The following is a 15136-nucleotide window of genomic DNA, read 5'->3' on the forward strand; positions in this document are numbered from 1 at the left end:
GTTTTCATCGTGTTTTCGCTAGTCGGCCAACATTGCGGATAGGTGTCAGCGCTCACGGACAAGGTCTCTGGCCAAATTCATTATCATCATTAATTCGTCTGATCAATTGCAATTGAAATAACCCACATTGTAGATTCTCCATACTGAATTACACTATTATTAATGTATTTTTAAAATGTGAGCTTTCGGTATTATAAATGATCATACAAAATTCGGCAGGACACTGTGCTTAATACTTTCAGAGGTTTAGTGAGTCAGCATGTACACGCAGAACAACTGAAGATTCAATTACTTCTGGTTTGCTTTAAGTCTGTGCAAAGTGAAGTATTGAAATATTTCGGTCTTGAGGTGGCTGAAGATGGAATAGTAAAACAATATAACAAGACCTTGTTTTTCTCCATGGATAATGTGTGAAACACCACTAAGTTAAAGTAAGTTATTGCTCTTCATATGTAAATATCAGTGTGTTTGATATTTCTGTCTTTTAGAAGACTTCAATATTATTGATATCGGAATACATGCACTGAGTTATGCTGCTTTTAGGTCATTAAATACAAGTTGCAGAACATTTTAAGGTCAACCTATTTAGTAAAATATGTAATTAACCTATTAAGACTTTGAGTCATTTGACCTGGCTCAGTCAAATTCCACTGTCTCCGAATGAAAGTTCAAAAGAAAATATAGTAAGAAATATTATCCCGCAACTGATATAAAAAGTGCAGACACAAAGTTCTTGTTCTTACCTCTGTCACAGCCGTCTCCTGTGTATCCACTGTTACACTCACAGTATGGCTTGCCCAGGCCTGATAACCTGCATTTTCCATGTTTGCACTTTATGGACTGGCAGGGGTTAAAGAGCCCCTCCTGTTCATCACACAGAACACCCCCATATCCCTGCTGACACTTACAGCTGTATGAGAATGCATTGATGGGTATGCATGTGCCGTGAACACATCTAGAGAAAGAAACAAGATATATAGATAAAATCAGCAAAACAATTAGTAGATTTTAAAAATTTACTGAATTTGGTCTGTTCCTAAATCTTAGATTTTATCATTTTTTGAACAGCAACATGGGTCTTACATTATTCTGCAAAGTCTCCATACCAGATTACTCTTGCATTATTAAGAATCAGTGATTATTGTACAAAGCACTTTATAAAAGACTAGTTATGTCACTGTGTGACAAAAACAAAGACAAAACCTTCAAAACAGTCAAACTTACTTATTTCCCACACAAGGGTCATTGGTTTGTTGATCACAGAGTTGTCCAGTCCACCCTCCTTCACAGTCGCAGGTAAAGCTGGACTGTCCTGTCGCATGGCAGGTTCCGTGTATACACACCTGCTTCTGGCACGGCTCACAGCCTGGCAGGATTCCCTCTTGCAATGGGGCTCTGTTGAAATCCTGCAGCTCGTTGTTAATGTACAAGTTGCGAATGCACCCACGGAAACTTGTACCATTCTGCCCAGGACCCTGACGCAGTGCTGCCACGTTGGTTGTGACAGGCATGCCTAGATTAGGAAAAGAAAATATTATTACTCAAAGAGTCTTCAGAAGATGTCTGTGCTGAAAAGCATATTAAAACTCTAACTTGGTAACACTTAAATAGAGCACATTTTCTTATTCTAAATCTGTTGAGAAAATTGATCCAAGTGCTTTTATTTTCCTTCCCATTTATTGACAAATAAACTAATGAAAGAAATCAACCCAACACAGTGTATAATCAATATATCATTACCTAGACTGAATTTTCACACTGAGCAGAATGAAATTCGTTTTCAGTTATCAGGTCTCTCATCAGGAGTAAATTAAATAATGACATTACAAATGAACACTATGACAGCAAGAAGGACTAATATATTTAGACTGCAAATTGTTGATGAACTAATTCTTTTTTTTTTTCTTAATGTTTTCATTGCAAAGTTTCTTTTGTGTCTAGTGATCTTGCCAAAGCCCATTGTCTTTGCAGCATAGCACATTCTACATACCAAGGAGTGGAGTCTCAAAAACTCCTGTCTCCTGCCAGCAACAGTATGAGGTTACGGTGGGTGCTGTCGCCAATTAATGTAATCCTAGAATTTGCTTTAACAGAATAACAACACTACCTGGGTGGGAGTTTCTGAGCGAGTCTTACCTCCTATGTAGAGCGGCGAGTCGATGCTCAGCGTTGACTGCTTAGCCAGGTTTGTGATACTCTTGTGGTTTCCACCGTCAACAGAGAGGGAAAGCATTTTGTCAGTGGCCACCAGCTCCACAACATGGAAGTTCCCATCATTTATTGTTTCCACGCTAAAAAGGTGAAAAATAAAGAAAAAAATAAGACTTTGTTTTCAGGGTGTAGTTGTGCAATCTCAGTGTTGCTAGTGGTTTCCACCCTGTTATCGCTGTTTTACAGTTCTGTTAAAAGGTCAGACCTTGTTTTCTATCACATACATTTCTACACATGGAAAATTACCTCGATTTATGTGGTAGTCAAGTTGTTTTTAATGAAAAGTAATAAGCAGAGGGATAAAGTTCAAACAAAAATGTCAATCTGTTGTCAGCAAATGATACAAAATAAGTTAAAATTTAAAAGTTGTATTTTCAACTCGGATCATTAACAAATGTTTTATAGGCATGAAATACATAAAAAGGCACTCAAGTACAAAATAGCAGTATTGTTTGACTAAAAGGTTGATTTTTTTCGAAATGAAGAACAAATAACTATTTGTCAGAAAACAGCAAAGACAATATGAAGAAATCAAGGTATATAGCTGTTACCCTTGAAAACACATACATGTGACTATTGATATCTCAAAAAAGATTGAAAAAAATGAACACATGCCCAACTGTATTCTCTCAGGAAGACTGCTGTCCTGCTATGAATCTGTAAAACACTGCTAAATAATGGGACTGTTTCTTCACAAGAAAGTATGTGTGGGCATACTTTGGTTTAAATGCTGCATAGTATAGCCTACCAGTGAAGCTACCTGATAACTTTACTTTGTTATTAGCTCATCAATAACTTGAAAATTGTCCTCAAATGTTCCATCACCTAGACAGAGGGCAATCTAAAAGGTGTTTTTGTTGTAGTATAAAAAGTAGAGAAGACTAGAGATACTGACTGCATTATTTAGCATATAGTTAATGGAAAGTAAATATACTTCATAAAGCTGACATGGTAAGGTTTTTTGGATGGGATTGCCTAGTTAGGGAAAAAGACAGATAATTAAAACTGTGCCATTAATTATGACAGACAGACTTGGAGAAAACTAAGGTTTTATTCTTTTTTGAACTACAGTAAATGAGCTATAAGCAGACAGCTATTGTTCAAAAAAAGACAACCTACAATAATGTCACATAATGCCAGGAATTCTAAATCTGCCTTGTTATCCAGACACAGAGCTTCAGTGGATCAGTGCTTTGTATTTAATATATGCCTATAATCTGATTTAAAACTAATTAAAAGAAGCTTAAAAAAAATCAAATCCTGAAATATTTTATAACAAGCTTTGTGTTTAGCATGGCTGATGGATAATCTTCTAAAAGAGACTATCATGGATCAGGTATTACTACAGTTTTTTTTTGTTTTGTTTTTGTTTGTTTTTTTACATTGCATTTATATAATGCTTGAGGCTTTTGGTAAGTGATACAGCATGTTCTCTTTTCAGTGTCAATGTTGAATATTGCGCACGTTTTATTTCCATTTGTACAGTATTCCAATAAGGTTTTAATTTGACTAGCTTTTGGAACTGCTGGCTCCCAATGAGGGGCAAACTAGAGAATACTTGGGTTGAAAATAAACTTAGTAAAGTGATTAGCAAGGAAAACTGTCTATATAACCATATAAACAATGGAAGATTCATGACCTGTAAATAGCCGAGGATGGATAAGAGCCTGTATCGTAGCTGACACGCACACGTCCTCGGTACAGTTCCACAGCAATATGATCTTTGTCACCTTTATACAGCAAAATACCATTGTCTTCATCAGTAGCAATCTAATGCAGAAAAGATAAAAGTTGTTTTTTTTTTTTTAAAGTGGGACATATAAAACATTGCTGATATTTATTTTCAACTTTAAAAACGACAGTAGTTTGCAAAATAACAATACCATCTAATTTCAGTTACATCTTTAACCAGTCACCAAATTATTTACAGACAGATCAAAATGTGCAAATGGGCATGACACTAAGGTAATGATCATCCTTCAGTTCCTAGTGGGAAGAAAATCTGTGAAGCAGGGAATTCTGTTCTTTACCTGTAGAGTGATATTTGCCTTGGGGTGGATCTTAGGTGAAGGGATCTGCAAGTAGGACTCTCTGTTCACAAAGTTCACACTGACCAGTTCTACACACTTCTTTCCCTGGTATCCTGGAAGGCACTGGCAGACTGGTTCAGTACCTCTCACAATGCACTCTGCCGCATTCTGGCACTCAAAATTATCACAAGGGCTTGTACGAGGCAAAACCATTGGCGGTGAAAATTCACAGAACAAGCCACTGTTTGTAGGAAAAGTAAAGATTTGACAATAATAACAATCTTTATAATAATAATCTTTAGAATATTTTTTTGTTGCATTAAAAGTATAAAGGGAAATGGTTATTCCAATAATCTAAGAGAGATGCCAAACTCTAGTCAGTCCAAAAATGCAAATGAAATAAATAAAAAAAATCTGATAATACTGATAATAAATCCTTTTTGATTTAATAGGATAAACTATTACGTACCAAACTGTAAAATCCTTGGCACTGTCATGCATGTCTAAAAGGCAAGTTCATGCAAAGATATCTCAATAAATAAAACCCACCTGTAAGCCTCCGTACATACACAGGTATATCCATTTATTGCGTCGATGCACTGGGCTCCATTTTTACACTTATTTTCATGGCAGTCATCATAATCAATGTCACACTGCTCACCAACATATCCAGGTGTGCACTCACATCTGTAATAGAAAAAAACTGTTATCAGTAAGGAAGCCCAAACACCTATGCAGTTTGTAGCATCCACAACAAAAGAGTCTCTCCAAAGGATTTATATACTGTCATAATCTTTCAGCACTTCACCCACCATGCATGCTAATTCAATAATGACTACATTATTATTTAATTAAAAGTAACTTGTGCAGAGCAGCTTAAAATACACCTCCAACCCTAGGATGAGTAGTTAGAATACATTCCTTTTTAATTAACAGCGGCTGTTTTTACAGTGTAAATCTTTTAGAATCTGCTAGTCCACTTGCTGAATTACTCACAAACACTGTTAGGACCTTTGCTGAAAACAGTCTTTAAAAACGCTTTATTTCTGAAACTACTGTAATACCACCAGCAGGAAATATCCCTATTTGAAGTGGTTCAACAAGGAGAGACCACAAAACAACAGCATAGAGCTGTTAAAAGTTGCTCAAAAGTTACATTTGTGGGGCTGATTTGTACCCTACAAAAGTACTGAGTAAACCACTGTTTAAAAAATCGTCAGCATCTGCTTATTTCAAACACTGCCGGTGTAGCAAAAGAGCGAAAGGAAATAACCTGCCTTTCTCAAAAGGGAATATTACCCAAATAGTTTGTATGATGCTTTTTGCTTCCTCAAGTCCTTAAAATAACAGAAAAACACACTTCATCATTAGGCGGTCAGTGAACCTTTTTACACTCACTTATATCCCTTGGGTGTCACGATGCACTTGGAGTTATGCTTACAGGGGTTAAGTTCTGGGGCACAGAAATCCAACTTTTCCTCACACAGCTCGCCTGGAAAACAAATTTTCGGCACAAACTTTTATAGTGGGACAAAATACCATTTGAACCCTGCAGTGGACCTACTGCATGCAGGAAAGTAATGTGCGCATATTTTGAACATTCCAATATCATAAAAAGAAAAAAAAAAGAAAAGAAAAAAACACAGAAAACATAACCATCCAGCTTTGTCAATTGTAATGCACAGGTCTTTGCAGAGCCAGTTAGACTGTGTCCTGAAGCCTTTGATGAAATCACAGAATGCATTTTCAACATTTGTTTTTGAACTGACTGCCATTGGTATTGGTGCCGAGTTTTTTTGTGAACTCCTTCAAGCACGTTACATTGCACAGAGCGCCTTTGCTTTTTAAATAGTAATGCAATGCCCTCAGGGGTTTAAAATGACATTGCCTTCCAAGGCTAAGAACTCACACAATTCTCTTCCCAGAGTTTGTTTGTGAAAGATGCCAGATGCATGTCTCAGGACACCAGACATCAATAAAATAGTTTGTGAAATTACATACACGGCACTACATTATGAATCTTTAATACCAGTCACAATCTCTTGTCCCTTTAACTGTGATGAATGGCTTATCGCTTAGCCATGGGCAGACTGGGAAAAAAACCACAGATCTTGCACAGTCATGTAGACAACCAATATTCTGCCACTGATGAATTAGCAGGGTCTGTGGTAACCTATATTATTTTGGGTTAAACTGTATCTTACACCTTTATTGATTTCATCAAACCAATGGTTCTAAGTAGAGGATAACAAATTCAAATTCATTTAATTAGAACATAGATATAATCAGTCATTCTTTACTAATATGAAACAATACAATTCATTACATCTAAGATTACGTGGAGGTTATCACATTTAGATCCCAACGCTCTTTATTTGTATTTAAAGGGTACATCAGCACTGCATGAAAAATTAAACATAAACTATCCAACCTTGCTGTTCTGAATGTATTTGGTCATTGTATAATAATCTGTATTCGCCCAAATATCTGCAAAATGCCGCATTGCCAATGTCCAAAATCATTTTTCAGGAGTATCTTATCTGAGCCAAAAAACTTGACTTCCGTGTTAATCACAATAACACTTAAAAATACAACATGCGAAGGAAACATGTACAGTGTAAAAGATGTCTACTACACAAAACGAAAGCAGGTACCTTCCTTATGGAAAATTAGACGGACCATGTTTGTCACACATACTAGTGTGTTTCCACACAGAGGTAATATAACTTTTCATTGGGCATGCAACGGTATATTTCAGACCAAATGTGAGCGTACATGTGGAAGTCATGTTTTTGGCTCACAAGAGATGCTCAAAACAGTAATTTTGGACACAGCAGTGTGGCACTATACAGATATTTGGGTGAATACAGATTATTATACAATGACCAAATACATTTGGAACATCAAGGTGGGATAGTTTATGTTTTATTTTTCATGTAGTGCTGATGTACCCTTTAAGCAAGTCTTTAGTTACCAGAATCACTTTTACAGTACATTTAGTCACGCTATTCTGCTGATCTCCAAAATATAGACCTTATACATTTTCAAATACAAACACACCCTAACCCTAACAAATATAAAATACATATCCCCTGGCCTTGTGTTAATTAGCATATTCATCTTATTTCTTCCCCATTCTTTTTTTCTAATAAATTGCTTTGAACTGTGTCCTTTCTGTGTCCTTTCTCCTGGCTCTTTTAGTTACAGCTTCATAATGAGGATACATCACCTTTCATGGAGATAGAAGAATGCAAACAAATAAAAAAAGGTGCACATTGCTATTTATGTTTACTCATGCTAGGAAACAACTAAAAACACCTCTGTGACTGAATCTGCACCTTGCAGAAAAATAAGTAGAAATGTTTGCGTTGTGCATTAACAGACTCATTTATTACAGTGCGAGTTGCCACAGAAAATATCAACCCTTGTGATTTTCAATTAGAAGCTGAATTGTTTTATACCATAAACATTGGGTGAATGCCTTCTTGCTACATAAAAATAAGATTTTCTTTGCTGCATTTTAGAACTCTCAGTAAAATCTTTAAAACTTGGGTCTGGTTTTCAAAACTGAGTTGGTTCAATTGGCTTCTCAACTATATGTTTGGTAAAATAAGTCGGAAAATCCTGTGTTGAAAGATTTTTCAAGAATACAAATATTGAAAATAAATAATTAAATACATTAATAATAATAATAATAATAATAATAATAATAATAATAATAATAATAATAATAATAATAATAATAACACACTGTGTTCCCTTCCAAATATACTGTTGAATAATGTGCAGTTTGGAGGGAAAAAAAAAGTTAATTAATATGGTGGATTTATGTTAGAACTTTATTGCTTACATTCCTGCACCCCAGTGTATCCAGGAAACTATGTTGCCATGATTCTATTTCTGTACTCTGAACAATGCCTGTGGTGGGCTCTGAAAACCATGCTGCCTAACTGCAGGAATTAAGCAGGAGAAGAGGAAAACGACAGGATCACATAAAGATAAAGTAACTGCAACTAACCTTTTTCCACCTCATTCAGGTTAGCAGCTTGCAGTGACAAAGACAGAAGACACAAGACTTTTTACATTGTAAAACAGCAGAGCACTAAAACAGTCGCTAGAAGCAGACAGCAAAAGCAAAGCAGACATTAAAATTTTACTGTAACATGGAAAGCTGGCTCAGATGCCACCATATGCAACCTGATTAAAAAAAAAAATGTTATTCTCTACTACAGTAAGGATTTTAGTTTCTAAGGAAATCAGAAAAGATTTGAATAAAAATGTGACCTGCAATCCTTATCCAAGCCTGATGGAGCAATACCTTTTGCATGATGTTAAGGTGTTTCTAGTAAGATTCATAATAACTAAATAAAACAAAGCAAAATAAAAACAAATTTGAGATTAAAATGTAACAGCTAAAGTGTTTTATCTTCTCTAGACTAACAATCTAACAGCGTGTTGTTATGACATGTCCATTTATTTAAAATGACGCTCTGCACAACAGAGCCTGTGCTTGTTGATAATGAGTTGCCGAATAGTTAGTTTGCGCTTGTAATGGCATTATCTCAGTTTTGCTATCTAGTAGTTATTCATAAAATATTGCACGCTGAACTGCTCTTTCCACATGACCGAACATTAAATGACAAGCAATTCTGTCTGGATTCATTTACAAAATCACATAAATCATGCAGCCAGGATTAGTTCATTTTTAACACTGATCATTTCAGACATGCAGTGCTATACTAATATAATGCAATGGATTATGTAACATTAAAGTATTGCATGTGCTGGACAAAAAAGAAAGTGTTTTTAAAAAATGTGATTTTCAGCTTTTAGAATCTCTGTTCTTCCAGCAGATCTCTTTCCACCTGTCTCTGGGATCACTTTTGTTAAGAAAACATTTTTTTTTCTGGTAAAGAAATAACACCACTGTATTCAGAATCACTGATTAAAGGCTTTCTATGCAGAATATGAAGTTGTCAAACTTGGATTTCAAGAGGTCACCATCTACAGTCAAGGTTACAAGGATTAACTTGTATCTGGGAAGCTGTCACTATCTGAAAAGTTTCCAGGTAGAATTTTATGTTCATTCTGTTCAGGTCATGATTTGCTGACAAGTTAAACTGACACGTTGATATAGTCCAGTCTGTTTTAGTTAAATTGGAAACAAATATGCTTTGCCTACACCCATCCCAAAATATACTTTTATACTGTTTTTATACTTACAGTATGTGTGTACTGTGTGTTTGAACCAAAATTGTTCATCAAAATCAAATTGTTTTTTGTTAAAAATAACATTTTTTTTTGTTTTGTAACTGTATATACAAGAACTCATGTTTTGGCTATGTATAGGAAAATAACACAGCTATTTGTTTACCTGTGTATTCAGCTGGGCAGTGACAGGTGTAGTTATTGATACCATCCACACAGGTAGAGTTGTTTTCACAGTCATTATCCTCACAGTCATCAATGTTAATCTCACAAGCCTCTCCTTCAAATCCATCCGCACAAGTGCACCTGGAAAAATAAAGCATACACCTTTGGCAATGTTTTATCCTTTTTATTACACACTTAGAAATAGTTTTTAATTTTCCCTATATGAGTAATGATGAAAAAAGTGATGAAAACAGCAACACTTAGCTGCAGCAATAACTACTTTACACTGGAGGTTATATAGTTGATTAATCTTCAGACAAAAAATGTAGATATGACGGCTTGATAATTCCTTAATGAAGTGCAGGGGTAAAGACTTTCTCATTTCATGCACCACCTTAATATGCTTGATAAGAAGATTACCATTCGCTAGTGGGATTAACAAGGTGCTTTAATGGAGCGCTTCGTTTTATTATTCATGAAGGGCACCTGGAGCCATTCGATTACCTGATTAACTAATTCCAGATTTAATGTGCTCACAGCATGCTGAGGTGCAAGTGCTGTGCAAGCACAGCCTTGCTCACATTCCTGACGCTGAAGTGTGACAGAAACAAAACAGACCTAGCTATTGTATGCTGTCACTTATTTAAGGAAACATTTCAATTTTCTTTTTAATTATCCTACTTCTGTCCGAAACTTAATTAAAGGTTTGCTCACTATCTAAATGGACTGTAATAATTGGAATTAAAAAAGACAAGCAAGGTAAATTTAAAGTATAATTAAATCAGACAAATCCACTGGACTAAAATAATAAATGTGTTCAAGGGTTTGTTCGATGCAGGAAAAAAAAGCTGGATAGGAACATATAATAAAAGTGGGCTATTTGGAAATGTAGCTAACTTCAAGGTGATTGGGTAAATGTTTCCATACCAGAAACCATCTTTTTCTCCCTCCTTCAGGTGACAATTTCCTCCATTTTGACATGGATTGCTGATACAGGAATGAATGGGAACATCACAATCTTTCCCCTTTAAAAAGTAAAACAAACAAATCCCTTAAATAAAAATAATATAAAAGGTATAGATAAAGCCATGTTAAAACATAAGGAACAAGGGCATACCTTAAATCCATACGGACATGTGCACCTGTAGAAGTCTACTGGATCACTGTTGCAGGTGCCATCATTTTTGCATGGATTTGACAGACAAGGATTACACTTGGCGAGAATGTTTATATCAACAGGTCCTATAAAAACAAATATATATATATATATATATATATATATATATATTATATATATATATATATATATATATATATATATATATTTAAGCACATGTTGTTATAATTATAAATTGTAAAACACCTTGATTACAACACATTTCTAAATAGATAACTATACAAGGTAAGGGATACCCAAAGGACAGGACAGAATGAAAGGTGAATTATTGTTCAAAAGACTGGCACACATCAGCAAGGTTTAGGGGCAAACAACAAAAGATGAACATGCTCATCTTCTGTTGTCTTCTTGGGCACAAGTTAAGGGAGATGAGAGTGTTACTCAGAAATAACTCTTTCCTACTTTACCTGTCACCAAAAAGCCACAAGGCCCTGGAATGTCTAGACAGATTTATGAAAAGTTAAAAGCAAAATATTAAATGTTTTGAGAGAATATGCAAGAAATGACTAGCTATAAAATAGATTTTTGTAAAGAATTGGGGGTAGATGTACTAAGATGGGCCAATCACAGCGCAAACATAATTTTACATTTTCATTGTGGCAAGTATAGATTTTGCCATATGTACTAAGAGAAAACATGGTAATGAAAAGAGCCACAATATATTAATTTAAATATTTGTTGCATCTTCTTACCAAGATCTCTAGCGTACATTGCGAGAGTCGTGCAACATTGTTCAAATAAACAGTGGAAGCGGGCACAGGGTGCCCAAAGGATAACGTCTATGCATGCAAGGGTGCAAGAACCAAAATAACATTGTTTTTGTGAAATGTAAACATCATCTGTACAATGCATTCCGTTCTGTCTTCATTTGAACTATTTTAATACTGTTATATATATATATATATATATATATATATATATATATATATATATATATATATATATATATATATATATATATATATATATATATGTATATATGTGTGTGTGTGTGTAAGGCAGTTTAATCCCATCAGATTATATAGTGAGGCCCCCACCTTTACCCCCAAAAAGCTTTATAATCAAACAGTAGCCAATCGCTAAACCGGAAATGTTTGTCCGATCTGACATAAAGCATTGACGGGTTTAAAAACAATAAAATTAAATCGCACACACATACATTTACAATTCTGGATTTTAAATATAAATCATTGTGCTGAAATAACACTAATGTGTTTTGGGTAGGCTACACATTACATTATGTAAAAATATCAATCTGTAGAGTAGGCCTGTACAGTATACAGTGCAAAATCTAAAAAATGTTTTTTTCACCTTAGCCTACTGATAATAAAGAATAAATAATGATGCTGTATTTTACACATTGATGTACAATGCAAATAAAAGATTATTTGAAATTGAAACTACATGATTTTAGGGTTATTATTATTTTTAACTTGCCCTAGGCAATTAACACACAATAGATTAAGGTAAAATGCATTGAGCACAGCTGGCAACGCACGAGAAAAAGCAGACTGGGAAATGCCAGCAACAGTTGTGACTTTAAAACGTGCTTTCAAAAGTACATAACAAATTGATGCAATTGTAAGTGTGGCAACTGTCAGCAGCTTTAGTACATCTCATTATAATATTTGTGAACCCTCACTTGCACTATCGCTGCCCACTTTTTGCAAATTTATGCAGGAATGCCCATAATTACATATTTGTCTAAGGTTGAACAGCAAAGAATAACTGCTGCCCCAAAGTATTCCCTAAAAAGTTACTAACAGCATTTTGCATGTTTAGTACATTTCACCCTAGACTTCCGACTCTTTTGCAATTGGTTTGTGACTATTGTGACAGGCGCAACACTTTAGTACATCTACCCCTTAGTGTTAACAAGAATACAACTGGTAGCATTATACAACTGTATAAAACTAATGTGTTTGATTCCCCCCAAAAAACAGTTTTGCTGACAACATTTTGACAAATAGATTTAGTTATTAATACACGTCAGGTAATAAGGAATTTTAATAAATCACCACTATTTTTTATTTACTCTTTTCAATGATCAACTATTATGGTTTATTTATACGCTGGTGTCAGCATCTGTCAAAATTTCCACAAATATGTAAACATAATACATTTCGACTGGAAGCACAAGAGAAATTGTCACAAAATCTTATCATCAAGCCCGGTCTCAAATGTTGCTGTTCCTGTACTGAATTAATAAAAAAGGGAATCTCTCTTAATGTTTAGGGAAGTGGTGAACTGTACCTTCACAGGTGAACTTCTTGGACGGAGTAGTGAGAAGCAATTTATCTGTCATTTCGCCAGGGCCGGCACAACGGGCAATACCTGGCTCCTTGTATCCTGATTTTACCCAGTCAGAGAGCCACTGCATGTTACAGTCACAGTATAGCGGATTAGCACCAAGAGCACTGTAATTACAAAATACACCGATTGGTATGCAATGAACATATTTTTATGAGCTGCTGTGTTACTTCAGCTTGATTTATGTGTAAGGGAAATACTTTGTTTTAAATCTTATGCTATTCCATAGAGATTGGAAACCCTGGTAGACAAGGGCGGTACAGTTGATTTATCTCTTGTCAAAGTCATTTTTCTTTCATAGATTGTATACAGGCAAAGTTCTACCTGTTTGTATTACTTTCCATCAAACAAATTGCAGCTACAATGAAACACAGTAGGTACTCTTTGAATCTCTAAAACAGGGAACACATTCATTGGGCAGTTTACTGTTGTAGTATGATAGATGTGCATTAGCAATCTCTATTGAAATGATACAGTTTCTTCATTGTTTCTCTGTGCAGTGCATTCTACTACTGCATTCTTTAGCTAACTGACTTTCAATGTACTATTTAAGTAGATACAATGCACCGCTTCTGTCATATTCCTTCTCAATGAAGATGTTGCCATATGTGAAGGCACTGCACTTTCATGTTGAAATCCAAAACCACTTTTCCTTTTCAGCTATCAATTTCTATTACATTTGGGAAGCTAATTTGAAAGTATTAGTTGGCCTCAGTGAGTATCTCCACTCTGTCTGCCTGGCTGATTGACTGTAAGAACCCCCCCCCCCCCCCCCCCCCAGGCAAGAAGACTTTGAAAAATGCATCTATACATTAAAATATCCTCCTTGTACTCCTCCTAAAGCACTGGAAGCACTCACTGTCTTGAATACTTACAGATGTGACAGCGAGGAGAGATCGTGGAAGGCTCCCCCAGGGATTACAGAGATGTCATTGCCATGTAGCGACCTACAAAAGAGATACAGCACAAGAGCAAGTTAAGTCTCAAATTCTCAAAAATAAATGGGGGGGAAAAATATTTCAAAAAGCATCCTGTTCCTAAAAGGCACCAAAGAGCAACAAAATACCTCTTTAACTTTATGTTACTTTTGCTGCTGCTTTCCCCTAGGCTGCCTAACAAATACAATATAAATACAGTGACCAGAAGTCGTAGGTAGAGGAGAAAGACACAAACAGGGGGCAGTAATCTAATAGTAACAAGCTACAGAATAAGGAAATGGAATCTTAATAAACAATGAATTATGCAGAGAGAACAAATAGTACTCACAATAATCTAAGTGACTTCAATCCATCAAATGCCTTCTCAGGTATACACCTGAGTCGGTTGTAGCTCAGGATTCTGGAAGGAGATTTAACATAAACATTTACTTACTGATACAAAGGTAGCACACAGGACAGGAACAACAACATCTAGTGGTAGATTTGTATTTTTGTTTGTTTGAAGTTAAGAAGATAAACACAATGAGACTCACAGCGTAAGAAGTTCAGACATGTTGCTGAAGCTTTGGTTGGACAAAGTGCTGATGTAGTTGTTACTTAAATCGCTGAAAAAGAAAACAAGTTCAGTTACAATTTGATCCGAAGTGCATTTCATTTCTTGTATTTAGAGTGAGACAGTAAGTATGACAATGTTACACTGCTTATAATTACTCATATATAAATCCATACCTATTAAAACAGTATTAATCATTCTCTCTTTGGATATTCTGGGGCAATCAACCATACACGTTATACAATAATCTCTTCTTTATATTAAGCAATACAACCCAGCAGGTTATTTAACAAAAAATATTTGTGTTGAGCTGAAGAGCAGTTGATTTTAAACCATACTTGTTCTTATAATACATATATTCCATTCCCCATAAAATATGTAACCCCAAATAAAAAAAAAAGAACCTTTTAGGGTTTGTGTATTAACACAGGGCTAAAGAGTTCTATCCTTGAAACTCCAGGTACATTTATGCTAGATTAAGGTATTTCATTAAACCATGTGGAACACCGTGGAATATAAACTCTTGCAAATATATTAGACTGGT

At 35.2% G+C, this 15136-nt stretch overlaps 1 protein-coding gene across 4 annotated transcripts in view; it reads right to left on the bottom strand.

Annotated features, from left to right (window-relative positions):
* The window catches only part of LOC121324378 (slit homolog 2 protein), a 166082-nt gene that overhangs the window by 4336 nt on the left and 146610 nt on the right, over positions 1–15136 (bottom strand). For 3 of the 4 annotated variants that reach the window (XM_041266138.1, XM_041266167.1, XM_041266156.1), the window contains exons 22-36: positions 14573–14644; positions 14368–14439; positions 13977–14048; positions 13045–13208; positions 10732–10856; positions 10542–10639; positions 9616–9755; positions 8260–8286; positions 5640–5733; positions 4791–4928; positions 4242–4482; positions 3851–3981; positions 2137–2291; positions 1225–1513; positions 744–955 (exon numbers count right to left, since the gene is read on the bottom strand). In XM_041266138.1, the coding sequence (XP_041122072.1) occupies positions 744–955; positions 1225–1513; positions 2137–2291; positions 3851–3981; positions 4242–4482; positions 4791–4928; positions 5640–5733; positions 8260–8286; positions 9616–9755; positions 10542–10639; positions 10732–10856; positions 13045–13208; positions 13977–14048; positions 14368–14439; positions 14573–14644 (2030 nt within the window). The remainder of the gene's footprint in view (positions 1–743; positions 956–1224; positions 1514–2136; positions 2292–3850; positions 3982–4241; positions 4483–4790; positions 4929–5639; positions 5734–8259; positions 8287–9615; positions 9756–10541; positions 10640–10731; positions 10857–13044; positions 13209–13976; positions 14049–14367; positions 14440–14572; positions 14645–15136) is intronic. The other variant, XM_041266148.1, reaches the window with a different exon arrangement.

Source organism: Polyodon spathula, chromosome 1 (genome assembly GCF_017654505.1).
Source record: "Polyodon spathula isolate WHYD16114869_AA chromosome 1, ASM1765450v1, whole genome shotgun sequence".
In the NCBI taxonomy this organism is placed as follows: Eukaryota; Metazoa; Chordata; class Actinopteri; order Acipenseriformes; family Polyodontidae; genus Polyodon; species Polyodon spathula.